Source organism: Nanorana parkeri, unplaced genomic scaffold (genome assembly GCF_000935625.1).
Source record: "Nanorana parkeri isolate BGI_ZX_2015 unplaced genomic scaffold, ASM93562v1 scaffold420, whole genome shotgun sequence".
Taxonomy (NCBI): domain Eukaryota; kingdom Metazoa; phylum Chordata; class Amphibia; order Anura; family Dicroglossidae; genus Nanorana; species Nanorana parkeri.
This window is the reverse complement of record NW_017306688.1, coordinates 381246-400941: the sequence shown is the minus strand read 5'-3', so window position 1 is coordinate 400941 and position 19696 is coordinate 381246. Positions and strand designations below refer to the sequence as shown.

The 19696-nt window shown below is 42.5% G+C and overlaps 1 protein-coding gene across 1 annotated transcript in view; it reads left to right on the top strand.

The window, feature by feature from the left end:
- LOC108789813 (cathepsin K-like) overlaps positions 1-5879 on the top strand; it is an 8790-nt gene extending 2911 nt beyond the window's left edge. Inside the window, exons 3-7 of the mRNA XM_018559913.1 lie at positions 675-824; positions 1808-2026; positions 2446-2611; positions 5064-5169; positions 5748-5879. Of these exons, the coding sequence (XP_018415415.1) occupies positions 675-824; positions 1808-2026; positions 2446-2611; positions 5064-5169; positions 5748-5847 (741 nt within the window). The 3' untranslated portion in view covers positions 5848-5879. The remainder of the gene's footprint in view (positions 1-674; positions 825-1807; positions 2027-2445; positions 2612-5063; positions 5170-5747) is intronic.
- The last annotated feature ends 13817 nt before the right edge of the window (positions 5880-19696 follow it).

Here is a 19696-nt window from a genome sequence, read left to right as displayed (position 1 = left end):
AATATAATACACTCTCATTTAGTGATGAGTGAATCAAGCAACATTTGGTTTGCAAGAGGTTAAGCGAAACCCAGCAAGAGGTCTGCAAACCCCCAACATATTGCCAAACCCCTGTTAGGTCTGAGAGGTGAAGTTTGGTATTTTTTCTGTCCTTTTTCAAGGGTAATTTGCAAGATAAAAATTACACAAATCACCAAAATACACTCACCATATCTGGTCATTGACATTGCCCAGGATCCCTGGCTGGTTTGTTGACATAAAGCTGCTAAATGACTGATTTCCAGCTAATGTTTTCTCAAGCGAAATGGTCAGAAGGGGTAATTTTGTTGGCCGAACTGCAAACAGGCTGGGTTCAGGTAGAACTCACATTTAACCAGAACCCAAAGCCCATCCCTACTCTGTTTTCAATATCTAATGGCTAGATGGAAGTGGCAGGGACCACTTGTGTAATTGTTTTGCCAAATTCCAACTTACAGTTGTAGAAAAATACTTTAGGTTCGATCTAAAATAAAATTTAAAAAAGTCAATGGGTAAGTCTTATTATAATATAAAGAAAGGGTCCCTGTTTCAGTTGGCAACAAGTAGATCTCTTTTTATTGCATTTGAAATACAAATTCTAATTGACTAATATGACCTCTGTTTTACACTCATATTCTATGCTCCTTTATTGGCAGACCAGTGAAGAAGTAGTTCAGACTATGACTGGACTAAGAGTTCCATCCAATCAGCAGTCTAACAATACTTACGAGCCTGACTGGAAAGCCCGGATCCCAAAATACATTGACTACAGAAAGAAGGGTTACGTGACTCCAGTACAAAATCAGGTAAATATCTAGGTCAGCCCATTTGTCAACACTAAGACATCCTAGAAATAAATGCATATAGTATAGCTACAGTTCATGACCAGCTTAGATGCCCTAAAAAATCAGGATAAAATCTTCTTCACCACTGGCTGTGCCTGTACAGTGAGCACTCATGGACTTGTATAGGGCCAGACTCTGAGCACCTCCAGTGTCTAAATATGGCCCCATTCAAGTTTATGAGGGCTCAATGCACAGGAATGGCTAGCAGATTTCATTCTGGATAGAATCAGGACAAGCAGCAGCTCCTACTAATATATGTAAGCAGCTGGGATGGCAGCATTATTGTAAATTAGTTATGGAGGTCTTGGGTGGGTATGGCCGTATAGTATGGTTAAAGTCCAGGACCAGCTTAGATCCCCTACAAAATCAGTATAAAATCTCCTTCACCACTGGTTGTGCCTATGCAGGGAGCGATCATAAACTTGTATAGAGCCAGACTCTGAGCACCTCCAGTCTCTAAATATGGCCCTTTCAAGTCTATGAGGGCTCAGTGCACAAGAATGGCCAGCAGATTTCATCCCGGAGAGGATGAAAACAAATATCGGCTTGTCGCTGTCCTATTGAGATGTCTAAGACGCTGGGGTGGTACCTTCAATGTAAATTAGTTTAGTCTAGGATGGATATGTTAAATTATTTTGTATCAAATGTACTTAAAGTTGTCAATTCAGCACTGCTGCCTCCTCCACAGTATGACAAGGCAAACATGGTAACCTTATATACAGCCTGCTCATTCGTTTACTTATAAAATACATGCCTGTAGATTGTTGGTCTCTGTCTTCCATTGCATCTCGTTGCTTTGCTGTGCATTTGTAAAAAATAAAACATTTATGTATTTATATTGTACTATCCACCAATTTTACTTGGCGTGGCAGCACATTATGCTAGTGTATAAATCAATAACAAGAATATTAATTGTGCCTTCAAACTCTTTTTTTTCCTGGCAGGGTGCCTGTGGGTCATGTTGGGCATTTAGCTCAGTGGGAGCATTGGAGGGCCAGCTCATGAAGAACACTGGAAACCTGGTCTCCCTCAGTCCCCAGAACCTCGTGGACTGTGATACAGATAACTATGGCTGTCAGGGTGGATACATGACCAATGCTTTTGGCTATGTTAGGGATAACAATGGCATAGACTCGGATTCCATTTATCCCTATATCGGCCAGGTAGGTTTGATCATTGGGCAATGTCATTGAATAGGGTTTGTCCAATTTCTTTGCAAATCTGTCTAGGTAACAAAAAAGCTTAATTCCAAAATAAAGGACATTACCCTTACCCATTCATTCATTGTTCTTGGCAGTAAGGCTGGCCATAGACTTGATACAATAATACTTGACATATGACCCACTCACACCTCAATGCAGGTACTCATACATTGAGGCATGTTGCAGTGTTCTGCCTTAGGCAGTCCATTTAAAATGAATGGGCTGCAATGCACCTCAATGCACAAAAAATAGGTCTTGCTGCATGCAATGCAGTTCCATTGTTGAGGTGCATTTGGGTGCCACTCAAAATTTCTGTATTAGTTGATATGATCTGATAGATAACACTTCGAAGTTTACTGGTCCTTTTATTTTTGCACCAGGATGAAGGCTGTCTCTACAAGCCATCTGGAAGAGCTGCGGGCTGCAAGGGTTTCAAAGAAATACCCATAGGAGATGAGAAGGCCCTAAAAAGAGCTGTTGCACAGGTTGGTCCTGTGTCGGTCAGTATAGATGCCAGTCAGCCCTCCTTTCAGTTCTACAGTAAAGGTGAGCAAAATTAACCTGCATGGAAAGCTTTGTGTCATATCTAATACAATAAAAAAGGAAATATAAGCACCTGTGCTTGAAAATTAAAGTACATGAGCCACAAGTGGTGCACAATTTGGGGGACAAGCATACTTCATGCTTATATGTCAAAGTGGCACGTACATAATGCACATTATGGGGGAAATTAACATAGCTTCCTGCAGTATTATAATAGTGCAGAAAACTGGTGTGTGCCATAATAAAAAACCAGATAGACCTGTTTCAAATGTATCCGTGTCTCCCATGCCAGAGTCAAATCGAAACTGGCAAGGGTTTTGTTCCTAATAAAAAAGGGATAGAAGCAGTTTTCAATATTGGATTGAACCTGGCATACTGTATGTGAATTGTCTGCTAGTAACCTGGCAGACAGCACACATACCTTTCCTCTCTGCCCGTGCAGTCTGTCCCTGACTTTGAGGTTTGGGCCAAGGGTGTGGGAAGGGGGGGGGGGGTTTGGGTTTTTTTCATTCAGGGCAAAGTAGGAAGGTCTTTCGAAAAAACAGCCCCTTAACTTCTAAAACGCATCTTCGTTGCACTCCCCAACTTGGCCATGCTTACTTTATGCATCTTTTACTTAATGCATCTGGTTATGGGGGGCATTTGACCTACCAGGATGCAGCGCTTGGACCTTAGGGGCCAATCACCAGGTCTTAACATTGTCACAGGACCAAGGGAGGGGAACTTGAGCCTTGTGTAAGCTCCAATACCATCGGACACTGCGCTTAACAGGGTTTGGACAACTGACTCCAATGGACTGAGTGGTGGAGGTGCACAGAAAGCTAAGTATCTTATTTAAGATAATCTAGTTTCTGTAGGTTGTAGGATCAGGCTAAGTGTTCGGTACAGGTAACAGAAATATACTTGAACACATTTTTATTTTTTTTACTTGTTTCGACTGACAAAAGCCTCATGCCAAGAATTAGCAGCTCCCACTGCACAAAACAGCAAACTACGCACAAAGGGCAGTAATCCACATCAACCAATCAGAAACCATCCTTTCTTTTCAAATAAGACATTTTTAATTGCAGAATTTTTTTTATTTTTATTTCGTATACACACAACCATTTAGATGAACAAACAGTGAGACCCATGGTACAAAGCGTATGCATAGAAAGAAGAAGATACATACAGAGAAGTTCCATTTGTAGAGAATAGTATTTCAATTTCAAGCACTATTTATGTATAAGTGCATGTGAAAGTCTATTAGACATGCCAAAGATTTAGGTTTCATTCACAATGGTACCTGAACACAATGAGTATGGCAATGTAAGTTGGTGTCCGATACATACCCTGTGTTTGTGCAGTGGCCCATCAAAACAGAGATGGAGGGGGGAAAACCCTTCATGGGTTATCAGGTTGGTGATGGTAGGAGCCCAGACGTGGGTGACTTGCCAGTACGAGTGGTACCTCTACTCAAGTAGACTAGGATAACACACAATCTCCTGCGTAGTGATAGCCAGTACAGGGGCAGTCCAAGAGCACGGTAGCAGAATCAGAAACAAAGTCGTAGAATGTAGCAGAGGTTGGGGCAGGCAGCAAAGTATCAAGGTCAGGGAACAGGCCAGGGTTCGGTAACAGGAATCAGAACAGGTATAACACTAGGCACTGAAAGGATAAGCTTAACAATAACCAAGCACAGAATGACTCACCCGTCCTGCTTATATACCTGTTGGAGATGAGATGACATAATTTCCAGGGGCGGACCACTTGCTTGAAGAGGCGTGCACTGTCCCTTTAAGAGGCAGTCCAGTACACATGTGTGCCTCTTCCTTCTGGGCTTTGGACGAAGAGAAGAGCAGACACAGCAAAGCAGCAGCCGTCGGGCTCGGCGCTGCAGGGAGCAGCACGCTCGGTCTCCGGCTATACAAGGAGACCACCCGACGGCGTGGGACCCTGCGGGAGGTAGCAGGTAAGTCCTCACATTGGTAGAATTTCATCATAACCAATGGTCTAGTGGTGCCAGTGTGGGTGAGGTTAGCCAACCCGGCCACATCCTCTTAAATTTGGTGGGACATCCCCCTTTGTTGGTACACAATCTTTCCTAGTCTAAGTTAAGTATTGACTTCTCCAACCCACATCTTCACTGTAGAATCCATCGTTAACTGGTCTAATTACAGTAAATAAGTCCTTCTTGTAGGTCCGGCACTTCTTGATCTTTGTCAGATAAATTGAAAGATGGCAAATTGCCAACCACATAGAAAAACTAATCTTCAGAAATCATCCTCAATGCTCTGAATACAGTTAGGTGGAATCTGAATCTTTGATGTAGGTTCTTTGAGCATCATGGCTTCAGTACAAAATAGAAAAGAACAACAGATGTAGCTGTTAGAAAATTGTTGTTGGCTTTGGATTAAAGGAGAATGAAGGTTTCTCTTTTGTTTCACCTCCAGTAACTCGTGTGTTATCTCTGCAGGAGTTTATTATGACAAAAATTGTGACCCCGAAGGGATCAATCATGCTATCCTGGCTGTTGGTTATGGCAATCTCAAGGGGGTCAAGCACTGGATCGTCAAGAATAGGTAGGTAGATCTTTTCTTCTGCTGCTGGGGTTGTCTTGGTATGGGTAGAAATATGGCTTAGTGGTTAGCGTTTTTGGTTTGTAGCACTGGTGTTTTGAGGCATTTTGATATCTGCACAACTCCCAAGAAACGGAAAGGTTTCATTTAAAAATGTAATTAGCAAGTTGGTGGTGGGAAGAGGTGAGGAAGCACCAGAAAAGGTCAATAATAAGCAGATTAAACTTCAATTTTAACCTTGGAAATAAAAGAAAGCTGACAAATGACTTATATGATATAAATGAAAAATGACAGTTTAGAAAACCAAATGACCCACAGTAACTGATCTGCAATGTATTTTTAAAGTATATACAAGGTCAAAACCTTTTTTTTTTCTAGTTTTGGATAGATTAGGAAATGGTTTTCACCCAGGCCAGGTTTTTTTTCAGCTGTGCTCACTTCCCATCCCGTAGAAACAGCAGAAAGTAACTCCTCCAAACGAGGGGATCTGCTCTTACACGGTTCTCTTTTGCAGACCATTTGTGAAACCCTGTATGATATAAGGCTGTATACTGATATACGTTTTCTGTGTACTCTTCCAGCTGGGGAACACAATGGGGAAGAAAAGGCTTTGCACTGCTAGCAAGAGACAAGAACAACGCCTGTGGCATCACCAACCTTGCCAGCTTCCCACTGATGTGATGAGTCGAACCGTGTTGCAAGCAAAGGATCAAGTGCCAGTCCACCAATTAGCAACATTTCAGTTATATTTAGCCACCATAGTGTTGAATCGCCCATTGAGTTCTTATATGTTTTAGGAACTCCATCATCAAGATCTCTTTGTAGGAGTTCCTGCCTCTGCCATTCACTTTCCTGAAATCTCATATTTCACAATGAATTTCCTGTGAATTAGAATGAATAAACAACCCTGTCATTAGATATCAGTGATGAGGTCTTGTTGCTGTGCAGTCTTATTGCAACCATTAAAGGATTGGTGCACTTGGCGCAGGACTTTTTTTTGGTGTTGTTAAAGTCATTTTTACTATAAGGTCTTTTAAGAAGTTATAGGAGTTGTTAGTTTACTGGTTTAGGTTAGTAGACTTTGATAAGTGTAAAGCTGGCCATACACCTATAGATTTTCTTGGCCCAGTGGGAGATTCCTCCATCCACACAATTTAGCGTAGATGGAGGAATCTGTTGCACTTTTTCCATCTGACCATAGAAAATCTGCAGATAATATATAGGTGTATGGCCAGCATAAGGGTCAGGATAATTCTTAATGGTTAACTTTCAGAATTAGGTTAGGGGTTAAGTTTAGGTAAGGGGTCTATTTACAAACAATTCACAGAGGCCTGTGAATATCTGTGAATGTTCATTTTGTGCGAGTAATGGCAAAAAGCAGTGCTCTTATTGTATTTTCTTTTCAGGTTGAATGTATTATGGTGTAATACTGCGTTATGGGAGCTGAGGGGGATAGGAAATATTTATTTCAGATGCTTCTCAGCCTTAAGGTAACCCATGTCATTCCTCTTGCTATCCCATCTCACAATACGTATGCACAGAGGCTATTGTAAGCTCCTTACTGCTCCCTTTGTTACATCACAGATCTCTAGCTATCTCGAGGGCAGTGGCCGACCCAAGCATGGGCAGTACTTGCAGGAGCACCAAGACACTGCACCCAATGGTCGATCCTGGTCAGCTCAACAGGGATTAAACATAATCTGAAAAGTGAATGAGAAATACCATAAATAGCTCAACTGAGTCAAGAACAGACCCTGATGAAGGGTGTGTGTTTTGGACCCACAAAATGTGTTGGATATTTGAATGTCCTCTGACCCTAATGGAATAAAGTTGTATCTGGTCTATTTTAATTGGTGTGGTGCTTTAATTCCTATGTCTACTGTGTTCACCAGTGTTAGGAGTTACCACAATTTTCATATCCTGTTTCTATTATCATCATTTACTGAAATAATTCGGTTGTATAGAGCAGTATTTCTCAGCCTTTTTTCAGTCATGACAACCTTAAAAGGTATGCAAAATCTCAAGGCACTAAAAGGTAAAAAAGTAAATGTAAAAAATGATATGTGGTTCTCCTCAAAATCTTTACCAGACCCTTATCCAAGATAAAATATAGATTTTATGGGGGGACCAAAAAATGTGTAGTTTGCCCCTTAACATCAGAGTCCACAGCTTTTCAATCATAAGCCCCTCTTCCAATCAGGAATCACTTTACCATCAAGAGCCCTCTTCCCATCAAATCGAAAATCCAGTGTACCATCGTACTCCTGACCGAATAATACCTTTAGAGTCGGGTGGGTGCCAAAGTGACTGCAGATGCTTCTGCAATCCAAAGTCACTCGCACTCCAATAGAATTTCAAGTCAATAAACCGTTTTTGACTTGAAAATCTATTGGAGTGCGAGTGACTTTATACATACACTGTTCCCATCAAGAGTCCTCTTCCCATCAGGAGACACCTTCCCTTCAGGAGTCCCCTTCCCATCAGGTGATCTCTTCACATTAGATGCTCTCTTTCCTTTGGGAGCCCCTTCCCGTCAGGAGCTCCCTTCACATCAGAAGCTTACCTCCCTTCCTGAGCCCTCTTCCCATCAGGATTCCCCTTCTCATCAGGAGCCCCCTTCCCATCAGGAGCCCCTGTCCCATCAGAGTCCTCAGTTCCCCTCCACATCAGAGTCCTACCTTAAAATCTTCAACCACAGTGTGGCAGAGGTGGACAGGTGGAGCAGGTCTGGATGGAGGTGGATTTCTGTTCTCTTCTAAATCCTGGGGAGATCCTGGATGCAGCCCCTCCTGGATTAGCATCATGTATTTGTATGGTACTTGTGGCTTACTCACCTGCATCATGAAAATGCATAACACTGTGCGAAAATATGAAAGCATCCCTGACAAAGCCAGAAGGCACCCTGGTTGAGAAAGGCTGGTACAGAGGAGGGGGTGTTAACACATGATCTGCCATGAGTGTGAAACATTCCGGGAAAGTCACATTCTTTATTTCTTTAAGACTTTCTACAAATTACTGATTATACATTTTCATCAGGGGTTCCCAGAGACAATTATTTCAAGGATTCCTCTGCGGAGGAAAGGTTGGGAACAGAGTAAATACACTGTAAGTTGCATTAAGGAATGTGTGTGTTAAGATACTCACTGTGTACAGGTATCTACAGGTCTCCTCCAACCCATACACATTCCTCCCCATTATTTATTTGATTTTTGCTTTTTTTTTCTTATCTCAAAAATGATCTTACATTTGTATACAGTAAGAACACCAAGTAATGAATTAAACGCTGTGTCTGAATATTTTGTGTGGACTTAAAGGAGAACTATGGGGTTAAGGCTTTTCCCCATAGTTCTCCTTAGCGTAACAGGAGGACACAAACTAGCGTCCTCCCGTCACCCTAGGCTCAGTATACCGCGAGCTATAGCTCGCGGTATACTGAGACTCCGCAACTGAAGCGGATCCCGACAATTGTGCCGTGATCCGCCCAGCTGCGTGACTGACAGCTGGCTCTACCTATATATACCTATATATATCTACCTCCCCCGTCCGTTCCTCCAGTCAGCGCTGGCGGATCAGAGCGGGGAGGGGGGAATCCCGCCCATCCCCTGTCACGGCAGAGCACCGTGACAGGATCGAGAGGTGAGCGAACGCCGGTATGTGTTCGCTCACTTCCCGATCTACTGAGCCGACCTGTGACAGTCTCATTGTCACAGGTCGGCTAGAACTATGAGGTGAGTGAAAAGCACTCACCTCATAGTTCTCCTTTAAAGCTGAACTCTGGCATTCTCTTCAGTCTTACACAGGTGTACCGACTCCTCTCCTGTACTGAAATTGGTTACTGCACATTTCACTGCACACTGCGAACTTCTCACGATGTGCATTAGAAACTGCAGCAAGTCAGATAGAGCCCGCCTCATTTCCTGGCTGGAGGATGTCCACCATCATGCAGCTCTTTCCTTCCAGCCTATTACAGGAAGTGACAAGGACCCTGCATTTGTGATGGAGGTGAGAGTGAAGCACTGGTCCCAGTTTTCTAGGTGGTTGGTGGAGTGTCTTTGATTCAGCCCAATGTGCTGTGTACAGTAGCTACCCACATTTACTGGGTTCACCACGCGTTCAGGGGTTACCCAGTTAGTAAAATCTTTGTAGCCAAACACTATGGATTATCTTACTGCAAAGCGGTCTATAAATGATAACCATTAGAGACTGTTTTTTTGGCTTTGATACACAAGCCCAGACTCCTGAGTCCTTTTGAATATGTGCAAGGAATTGCTTAAGCCTGATGAAAGGGGGTTGTTGAGTCCCAGAGATGTGTTGGCTGTCTCTTGTCATCTTCTTGACAATTGTGGAATCAGTAAAGTACTGCTCTGGATTCTTAAAGTGTGTTTTTTGCAATGCCTATTGCTTGACCACAAACTGCATTTCTGGTCACATCAACAGGTATTTTCTGTACTCGCTGAAAATGTTCTTAGCCTGAAGAATAGAAACTAATGCAGCCACTACATCTAAGGACTGATAAGCTGCAATATAGTAAATTCTTCTTCTTGATCTTAGATATCCTTTACTCCTTCTTACATGAAAAGTAAATGGTGTAATGGTGAAAGGTAATGGTGTAAGATTGTCCCCCAAAAATGAGAGAAAATACAATTTTGATTCTAGATGCACAACCACTTACCTGGCTTTCATTCAGCAGCTGGGCAAGGTGCTGTTTAGCAAACCACATTTGTAAGCGAACTGTATGAATATATGTTTGAGTGATCATGCCGAGTTTACGGAACCATCGGTGTGACATTTCCTTTAGCAAAGAGATCTAATGAGTCAGCCAGCTTACAGAGTTCTATTGTGAGAAAGAACCATAAAGAACAACCACTGTGTAGCTCTGCTGAGTTATTAGCAGCATATTAGCAAATATGGCTGCCCCTAGTACATGTATAATTACAAAGTTTTTTTTTTTTTACATTAACATATTATTATTATTATTATACAGGATTTATATAGAGCCAACAGTTTGCGCAGCGCTTTACAATATAAGGAAGACATTACAATCACAATACAAGACAAGATGGTAATGAGGGCCCTGCCCCTGAGGGATTACAATCCTGATCTCTTTTTCATGCGTATCTAAAAACATAATTGAATACCCCAAAACTTTCATTTTAAAGTACTAACAATATTTTTAGACACTATATGGCTTAACGTTTGTGGTCACCCGACCATCACACCTATTTGAGCTTGTCTGACATCCAATTCCAAAACCATGACCATTCATATAGAGTTGCCACTTCCTCTTTGTGACTATAACAATTTCCACTTCTCCAGGAAGACTTTTCATAAGATTTTGAAGTGTCTGTGGTTATGCGTGCCCATTCAACCAAAAGAACATTGATGATGTCAAGTTCTGGGCTAGAAGACTTGGCTCTGCAGTCTGCATTCCATTTCATGCCAAAGGCATTCCGGGTTGAGATCAAAACATTGTACAAGCCACTTGAGTTCCTCCACACCTATGGCAGTCACCTTTCCCTTAAGCGTTTCCATAAGCCGCCTGCACTCCTTACGGTCCCACAACCTTGTGATAATATGGTGCTTGTGGTAATCGCACGATTGGCGCCTTGCAGAACTCCAAGTAATCGCAGTGAATCACCAGCACACACAAGATGCATTTTACATTTTTCATTGATGCATTTATTAATAAATGTCACATCATGTCATCAGAGGCTAACATTTCGGGACCACACAGGGACCCTTCATCAGAGCGTCATAGCGATGATTTGAGTTCCTCCACACCAAACTGGTCAAACCTGTAAAGTTTACTGGTTCGCGTTCTGTTTTGTGACAATAGCAAGGCTTTTGCACAGTTTCACCTATAGCAGTCGCCTTACCCTTAAGGGTAGTATGCATACCAGTACTCAGATGTCCCCCAGGACATAAGGCACAGCGCTATATCTACAGAACTGGGGCACTCCATAGCAACCCCAGAGAGAGTGTTTTCACATACCGTGTGAGGTGCCTTCAAGATGCAGACTGGTTCAAGTCCGGTGCAGTATGCAGGACCGACCAGGATTAGTGACGTGTTGGACACCAAGCATACAGTGGTCAGGGTTGGATGGAAGCAGCCAGTGCCAGAGCCCATAATCCATGCACGGTTCAGGGTGGCAGTGTGATGGAGTAAGTGGTGTAATTCATTATCCAGGCAAGGGTCAGGGCAGGTGGCAGTCAGTAGTTTAATTCATTATCCAGACATGATTCAGAACAGGTTGCAGTCAGTACCATATCCATTTTCCAGGCAAGGGTACAGGGCAGGCGGCAATCAGTAGCATATCTGCTATTCAGACAAAGGGCCAAGCAAACAGGAACAATCAGAGGCAAGGCACTTGGTACAGGAGCCACGTTACCACAAGCCCCGGGCTTGTGATGTTCAAGTAGAATACTACAGCACCATTGGCAAAACAGGGAAGAGGAGGAGGACAGGCAGTACCTAGCCGCTGTCTAGCAATGAGGATGCCGCCCACCACCAACCAGTGAGAGAGAAGAGGGCAGTGCAGGGCCTTTTGTTTGATGCTCAGGCTGGGGAAGAGAAAGCGATGAGCAGGGAAAGCAAGGCAGCATCTCAAGCTCCTAACAAAACCATGTCATTATGGAGCTGGCTTTGTGCACCAAACCTCTACTACAGGGTTGGAAGTGCACAATGCAACCCTGTCAAGGTATCACAAAAATCCTAAAAGAAGGTGTCCTGCAACAGATGTGCTCTTATACTCACCTCTCCTACAGCCATTGTCTCCTACTTTCCCTCCAATCCATCTCCGCAGGTTCAATCATTCTCTTCAGCATTGAAAACTTCTGACAGTTTCAGATGCCAGTGTTCCCCCGCCGTGCACTGTGGATTCATCCTCCTTCTATATCCTTGAATATTTTTTTCAAGAAAATTCTGCCTAAGCAGCTCATTTAGAAAAGTGAGATGTTGAACATTTCTGCCAGTGGTGAAATCATTTTCTCTAAGGTCACCTATTCCTGGTTGAAAAAGATGGACTGCTCGCCACCAAAGCATCAGGCACTCCTTAAAATAGTTTGAACCCATCCTGCGTCTCCTCTCAAGTCCTGTGAGGGCATCTCCCACCATACGTTTATCTTCCTGGTTATACAGTATATACTATGTGAGATCCTGCTTTAGAACTAGTAATTGTTCCATGAAGATATCATTGGACTCAAGTCAAAGCTTTTTTTTCCTTGGAATTTAATCATCATACATTGGGTTCATTTGTATTCTTCAAATATTGTGCAAGCATTCTGCAGATAAGGCTAAAAAAAATTTGCATACAAGAAAGAGGAAATAAAATGTAGTTTGCTGGGTTAGCGAAAGAGAAACACAATGTGCAAGACTGATGACCGACCAGGTTTCTGTTGTGAATATAAACAGATTGTTGTATGTTTCTTTACATAAATATCTTGCTTTAGATTTGACGAGATCTCAGCGCTGCGTCTTTACAACCAACTTGCTTCTTATTAGGGATGCAGACCGAGTACCGATACTTTTGATCAAGTACTCGCAGATACCAATTACCGATACTTTTTCTTGAAGGGACAGGTCACATTTTTTCTAAAGCAATACAAACTAATGCTTTAAGGTCACTTTCTTAATATTATGATTCATGAGATGACGAGGGCGCATGACGCCGGCTTCCCGGCCAATCAGAATGCCGGGCGCTGCGTCATTACACGGCGCCCGGCTTCCGGATTTGCTAGCTTCCTGACCAATCGGGAAGCCGGGCAGCGCGTCATTGCACACTACCCGGCTTCCTGATTGGCCGGGAAGTTGGCTCCATGCTCTCTCATCACAGGTGATGAGAGAGCATGGAGGCGTTTCCTGGCCAATCAGGAAACCGGGCAGCGTGTAATGATGCGCTGCCCGGCTTCCTGATACAGGAAGTACTCGTGCTAGGTATCGGAACATTTGGGCGAGTACGAGTACTCACCCAAATACTTGGTATCGGCACCGATACCGATACTAGTATCGGTGCATCCCTGCTTCTTATAGTCATCATCATCCTCAGATTTCAATATGTCAGCAGTGCCAATGATTTGGCCGGTAATAATATTTTACCTTAAGGGCACACTTAAAGAGATAACATTACCTTACCCTTGCAGGACAAAGTGACAGTGTCTCTCCTACGGGACCTGTGATCATAGAAAAGTCTGACCAACCCCAAACTGTGTGGAGAGAAGGGGCAAGTAGGGAGTGTGGTCAAACTCCATGTCCCCTGCATTTTCCCCAAAATTCAAAAGTCGTTAACAAGATGGTAAAATTATAATCTCCTGTCTGCGCTTAAGCAACCAAGGAACACAACACATTTGAAAAAAAGAAAACAGTCCACCTTCATGCAGGGTATCATAACCCTACCTAGCCCAGGATCTTCAAAAGACTTCTGATGAGGCCCTGTCATAAATAGTCCCATTGTAAATGGTCTGGGGTACAGCTAATTTTTCTTTCAATGCAGGTTTTCTTTTAATTCTAGGGGAGAACATGAGGTCACTCACCTGCTGTTTGGAGGGGTGTTTGGATCACAAAGCTTGTGATTTGTGATCGATTTGTGCAATTGCCATATTTGTTTTGCTGGATCACAATACTGCCTAAACACAATTACACCTCATGTATTTGAACTGCATTTTAAACTAGCAAACAGTATATAACACAGCGCCAACGGCTTAAATCCAGGCAGGGAGATGATCTGCAGTGATCATAGTATAAAGCATAAACGAGGCAGGCTCTCAAAAATAGGCTTTAGGAAAACCTCAACTCTGGAAAACAAAACACAGAGAGCGCCTCCATCGCCTAAAATCTTTTTAATAAAGAAAATTTAAACAGATGCAAACATACTCACAAAAGTCGAGTTTTAAAGCATGAAGCGATATAAGCAATGATTGGTTCTGACGAAGGAGGCGTGACCTCGGAAACGTTAACCATCAGGGAGGAAGACTAGCCGGCAGGTTAAGTCTCTCATGCTTATATCGCTTCATGCTTTTTAAAACTCGACTTTTGTGAGTATGTTTGCATCTGTTTAAATTTTCTTTATTAAAAAGATTTTACGCGATGGAGGCGCTCTCTGTGTTTTGCATTTTAAACTGCTTGTCTTAAGTACAGCCAGTTTATTTTGGCTACTCGGTATTTAATAATAAAGGGAGATTTTGTTAATATCGTGTACTATAATGGTTACTAAAAGTAATGTTTTGATGCAGCTGTAGCCCCTATCACCTTTTGTGGAGTGGCTACCAGAGAAATTAAGCGATTGACAGAGCAGTAGTCAGTCTGGCTGATTTATGGTTGGCATTTATCTGGTTAATTCCAGGTGTTCTAGCATTGACTGTACCTGCCTGAGTGGGGTGTGACTCTGCTGCAGTGTGGGGCAACCAATGGGAGGACATTACGGGTGTATGTGTAGCCAACCAGCCAAATACTGTTTCCGGTGAAGGGTACTGTTAATGGTACAGAATAGACATGTGCACCGCAAAAATTTGTTTAGTTTCGTTTTGATCTGGATTTTGCTTTATTTTGTTTTTCGGGATTCGGGCCCGAAAGTCAATTCGTTTCGGGATTCCGATGAAATTCATTAGCGGTAGTCTGTACAAAATTTCGTTTGTGGACAAATTTTTGTTGCAGCAAAGTGACATTAGAGAAAAAAAAAAGACTTTTTTTTTGACAGTCTGCAGAAGAGAAGAAAAAAAAAGTGTGGGGTTCCCCCCAATTTATAGCAGACCCTTTAGGCCCTTTTGCCGATGGGGACAAGGACTTCTTCCCCACAACCCTGACCCGCTTGTGGGGAAGAAGCCCTTGTATTTTAATTAGTAGTAGACACCAGAGGGTTATGTCACAACTTGGTATATAGGGCTACAAGTGTATCCCGTATTAGAAGTCAAGTGGAGATACACTACCTGACCCAAAAAAAGTCACCACCTGTATTTAGCTAAGCAAATTGGTCACAGCCCTCCATTGGATAATTAGTCTAGGTTCATCAAGCTTATGTCCCCAAACAATTAGGTCAGCTGCCTTCCTGAATATACTGAATGACCATCTTTCCTGATGGCATGAACATATTCTAAGATGATAATGCCAGGATTCATCGGGCTCACATTGTGAAAGAGTGGTTCAGGGAGCATGAGATATCATTGTTACACATGGATTGGTCACCACAGAGTCCAGACCTTAACCCCATTGAGAATCTTTAGGATGTGCTGGGGAAGACTTTACGCCGTGGTCCGACTCTGCCATCATCATTACAAGAACTTAGGGAAAAATGAATGCAACTCTGGACAGAAATAATTATTGTGACATTGCATCAGCTTATCGAAATGATGGCGAATGCGTGCTGTAATCAAAGCTAAAGGCAGTCCAACTAAATATTAGAGTGTGTGGCTTTTTTTTTTTGACAGGGAGTGTATAAAACAACTCTAGTTTTCCTTTGAATTGGAAATTCTTTGTAAAGACAACTTTATTATTCAAATAAAAAATGTAATTAGTAGTGGAGATAAGGGGGTTATATCACCACGTGGCTTCTTATATATGGCTACCAGTGTACCGCATATTATAAGTCAAGTAGTGATGTAACCCTCAGGTGTTTACTACTAAATGAATATAAATTTAGAGGAAGAAAGATCTCCAGGGCAGAGATCCCGGCTCTGCTCCTCTGCCACAACTGCGTATTATTATTATTATTATTATGATATAACAAAAGCTCATTCTAGAGAATGAGATCCACGTAAGAAAGGATCTGAAAGCTCTGCTGCAGAGTTCTCTTGTCCCATGATTTTTTCTGCTTAACCCAGCCCCTATTTTCATCTGAATTCCCCGACTGGCCTTCCTGAAAGGGAGCAGCCCACAATATTTCAAATACCTCGGTCACAGTCACCGTCAGCTAGAAGAATCCATAGCCAGCAGAGGAAACAGTTCATCCTGCAGGTACTCAGTTCTGGTTTGCATATACAGTTGTTTCGGATCCTTTGGTGGCCTCTGCAGGAAACTCATTCTCTTTGTCTGCAGCCCAAGTTGTTTCATTTCCTTTACTTAGTTTCTTTCAGAGAAACAAAAAAAGAAGAAAGCTACATAATTGTCTTTATTATACGGAGCAGGGTGTTTATTATATAGTGCTTTATAGATATATTGTGTTTTATATGCGTGTTGGGAGTATCGGCGGTTGATCATTAACTTTCATTTTCTAACGCTCATGCTTAAGCTCAAAAAATCTGTTCCTGGAACTGTACCAAGTTTTACAGTTTGACTTTACCGTTTTAGTTCAGTTCTTATGCTTATTTTTTCCACTAAACACATCATTTAAGTTTTTTTAAATCATTTTTTTTTTCTTGTAATTTCCACTTTTTTATATTCTTGTTATACATCAGGGGTAAACAAACTCCAGACCTCCAGCTCTGGTGCAACTACATATCCCATTAGGCATTGCAAGACTCTGACAGCCACAGGCTTGACTCCCAGACAGGGAGTCTGGGAGTCAATCCTGTAGTCATGCATGACAGGATTTGTAGTTTCACCACAGTTGGAGGGCAGGAGTTTGCTTATCCCTGTTATACATGTTTCTATTATTACATATTCTAAATAAATTTGTTGATTTTTACTCTAGTATTTATCTCTTGTGTCCTGCAATCACTCATTCACTCGCTTTAAGATGGAACTGAAATTGAAAAGTGAAGATTTGCTAGGGAAGATCTAGAAATGTTAATTGTGACCTGAATTTTTTTTATCTTTTGTCTGGAAATCCTCCTGAAAAATAGCAGAGCACTCCCTGGTATGTGAGGGTGCCTACCTAGGCACTGCTGTGTATACAGCCTCATAACAGAGCACTACCTGGTATATGAGGGTGCCTAGGCGCTCCTGTGTCTACAGCCTCATAGAAGAGCACTTCCTGGTATGTGAGGGTGTCTAGGCACTCCTGTGTCTACAGCCTCATAGCAGAAAACTCCCTGGTATGAGATGGTGCCTAGGCACTACTGTGTATATAGCCTCATAGAAGAGAACGTCTATTGTATGTGAGGGTGCCTAGGCACTCCTGTGTCTACAGCCTCATAACAGACCACTCCCTGGTATATGAGGGTGCCTAGGCTCTCCTGTGTCTACAGCCTCATAACAGACCACTCCCTGGTATATGAGGGTGCCTAGGCTCTCCTGTGTCTACAGCCTCATAGCAGACCACTCCCTGGTATATGAGGGTGCCTAGGCTCTCCTGTGTCTACAGCCTCATAGCAGACCACTCCCTGGTATATGAGGGTGCCTAGGGACTCATGAGTTTACAGCCTCATATCAGAGCACTTCCTGGTATGTGAGGGTGCCTAGGTATTCCTGTATTTGTGGCCACACAGCAGAGCACTTCCTGGTATGTGAGGGTGCCTAGGCACTCGTGTGTCTACAGCCTCATAGTAATAAATTTCCTGGTATGTGAGGTTGCAGTGCATATTCACAGGGCATAGTTAATAAGTGTTACTGCATTCAAGGAAGTAAATGTGTTTAAAAAGGAGGTTTTTAAACTTCAGGATCATTCAGATTAATAGGAGTAGGCTAGAAATAGTTGAAATTCAATGTTTAAATGAATATATGAGTTAAAATGTTGACCATAGATACAGTTTAAGGCACTACTGCCTCTGACTGCTATTCTCAGGAGCTTTGGAATATGATTTGGGGATGTCACTGCTGTGCTGCTCACTGTTCTGCTTGCTGGAGTTGTGACATAAGGAAGAAAAGCCCTGCCTCTACCAAGATGGCGCCTCCACACAGAGACACAGTGTAGACCAAGGCATGATAAGTCAGTAACGGGGGAAGGATCAGCTGCAGGGAGATCACAGGCAATGCTGGTGACTAGTCCCTTGCCCTCTGCTCAGCTTCTGCTCAGCTTGGGTACAACTTCCAGAGTTCAGTTCTTCTTTAAAGTGAATTGAGTTTACCAAATGGACCATTTTTGTATTTATAGGTGTTGATAATAATATCTAATGATTTACATAGCTCATCCTAAGATTTACACAGCTCTGTGTTGCAGGGAAGGCGACCTGATTTTTCTCTGCTGCAGTTTAGTAACACTTACAGGTCTTGTCCCTCCCTTTGCCTGTGACTGGACAGTGAATGGAGAAGCAGCAGACGGATGAGCTCATCTCTCTGTCACTCTGCCTTCTTCTCCTCGGCATGCTCTTTGTACTGCAGCAAAACTGATTGGCTAATTCTCCTGCTTCTCCCTCAGTCTGCACTCTGCTGTACAGGCACTACAAGAGGCTGATATCAGGTCATCTTCACTGCTTGCACCTAAAAAAATACATTTAATGATGTATTCATGAATACAGGTCTGCGCAACTTGCATCTGTTATATCTGGTCAGACTATTAAAGCATACCTGTGAGCTTTTAGACATCGTACTCTGCTGGCAAGATAACAGAATATTTCCAAATACAAATACTGTAACATATACAACATACACAGGGGGGGATTTATCAAAACTGGAGCAGACAAAATTTGCACTGCAACCAATCAGCTTCTCTGTCTCATTTTCAAATCTTACCTGAGCAAATGGGCAACTGCTCCAGATTCTCTCTGCTCCAGTTTTGATAAATTCCCCCCACAGTATGTTCTTCACTTACCATGGACAAAGCCATTATATTATAATGGCAATGGATACAATGATTCCCCATAGCTGATGATTACTGGGGGACCACTGCTTGAAAAATTACATTTAGTGGATAAAGCAATCACATGTTCTGAACATGCTTATTTTCATTCAGTTGGCATAATAATGTGACCTTACCGGTAATGAGCCTGGTACTTTCCATGTATTCATTTACTGACATAGTTACGTAGTTACATAATATTGGAAGTTGAATAAAGACACAGGTCCATCAAGTTCAACCTTTGTGTGTCTGTGTGTGTGTGTATATGAGTTCCTGTGTGGCCCAGCATTTAAGAGTACCTGTACCCCTGTATGTTATGATCTCTGAGGAAGGTATCTAAATGCTTTTTGAATGATTCAATACTCTCTGCTGATACCACTGCTTGTGGCAGAGAGTTCCAAAATGTAACCACTGTGACTGAAAAGAAGCCCCTACGCCCTCTGTGGTTAAATCTTTTCTCCACCAGTTTTAGATGGTGGCCTCTAGTCTTTGTTATGGAGTTAACTGTAAAAAGGTTATTGCTGATGTTGCCATCACCACTAATCATTTTGTACATCAAAATCATGTCTCCTCTTAATCGCCTAACTTTCAGCGTGATCAAGTTTAAATTTAGCAACATTGTCTCAATGCTTTGGTCCTCCAAGCCCTTCATTAGTTTATTTGCCCTTCTCTGCACTCTCTCCAGCTCCAAGACATCTTTTCTGTGGATTGGTGATCAAAATTGAACCACATACCCAAGATGAGGCCGAACCAACGGTGGCAAAATTATCGCTTTGTCTCTACAGTACATTCCCTTTTTAATACAAGACAGTACTCTGCTTGCGTTGTGTGCTGCAGCCTGGCATTGTATGCTATTATTCAATCTGTGGTCTACTATGACCCCC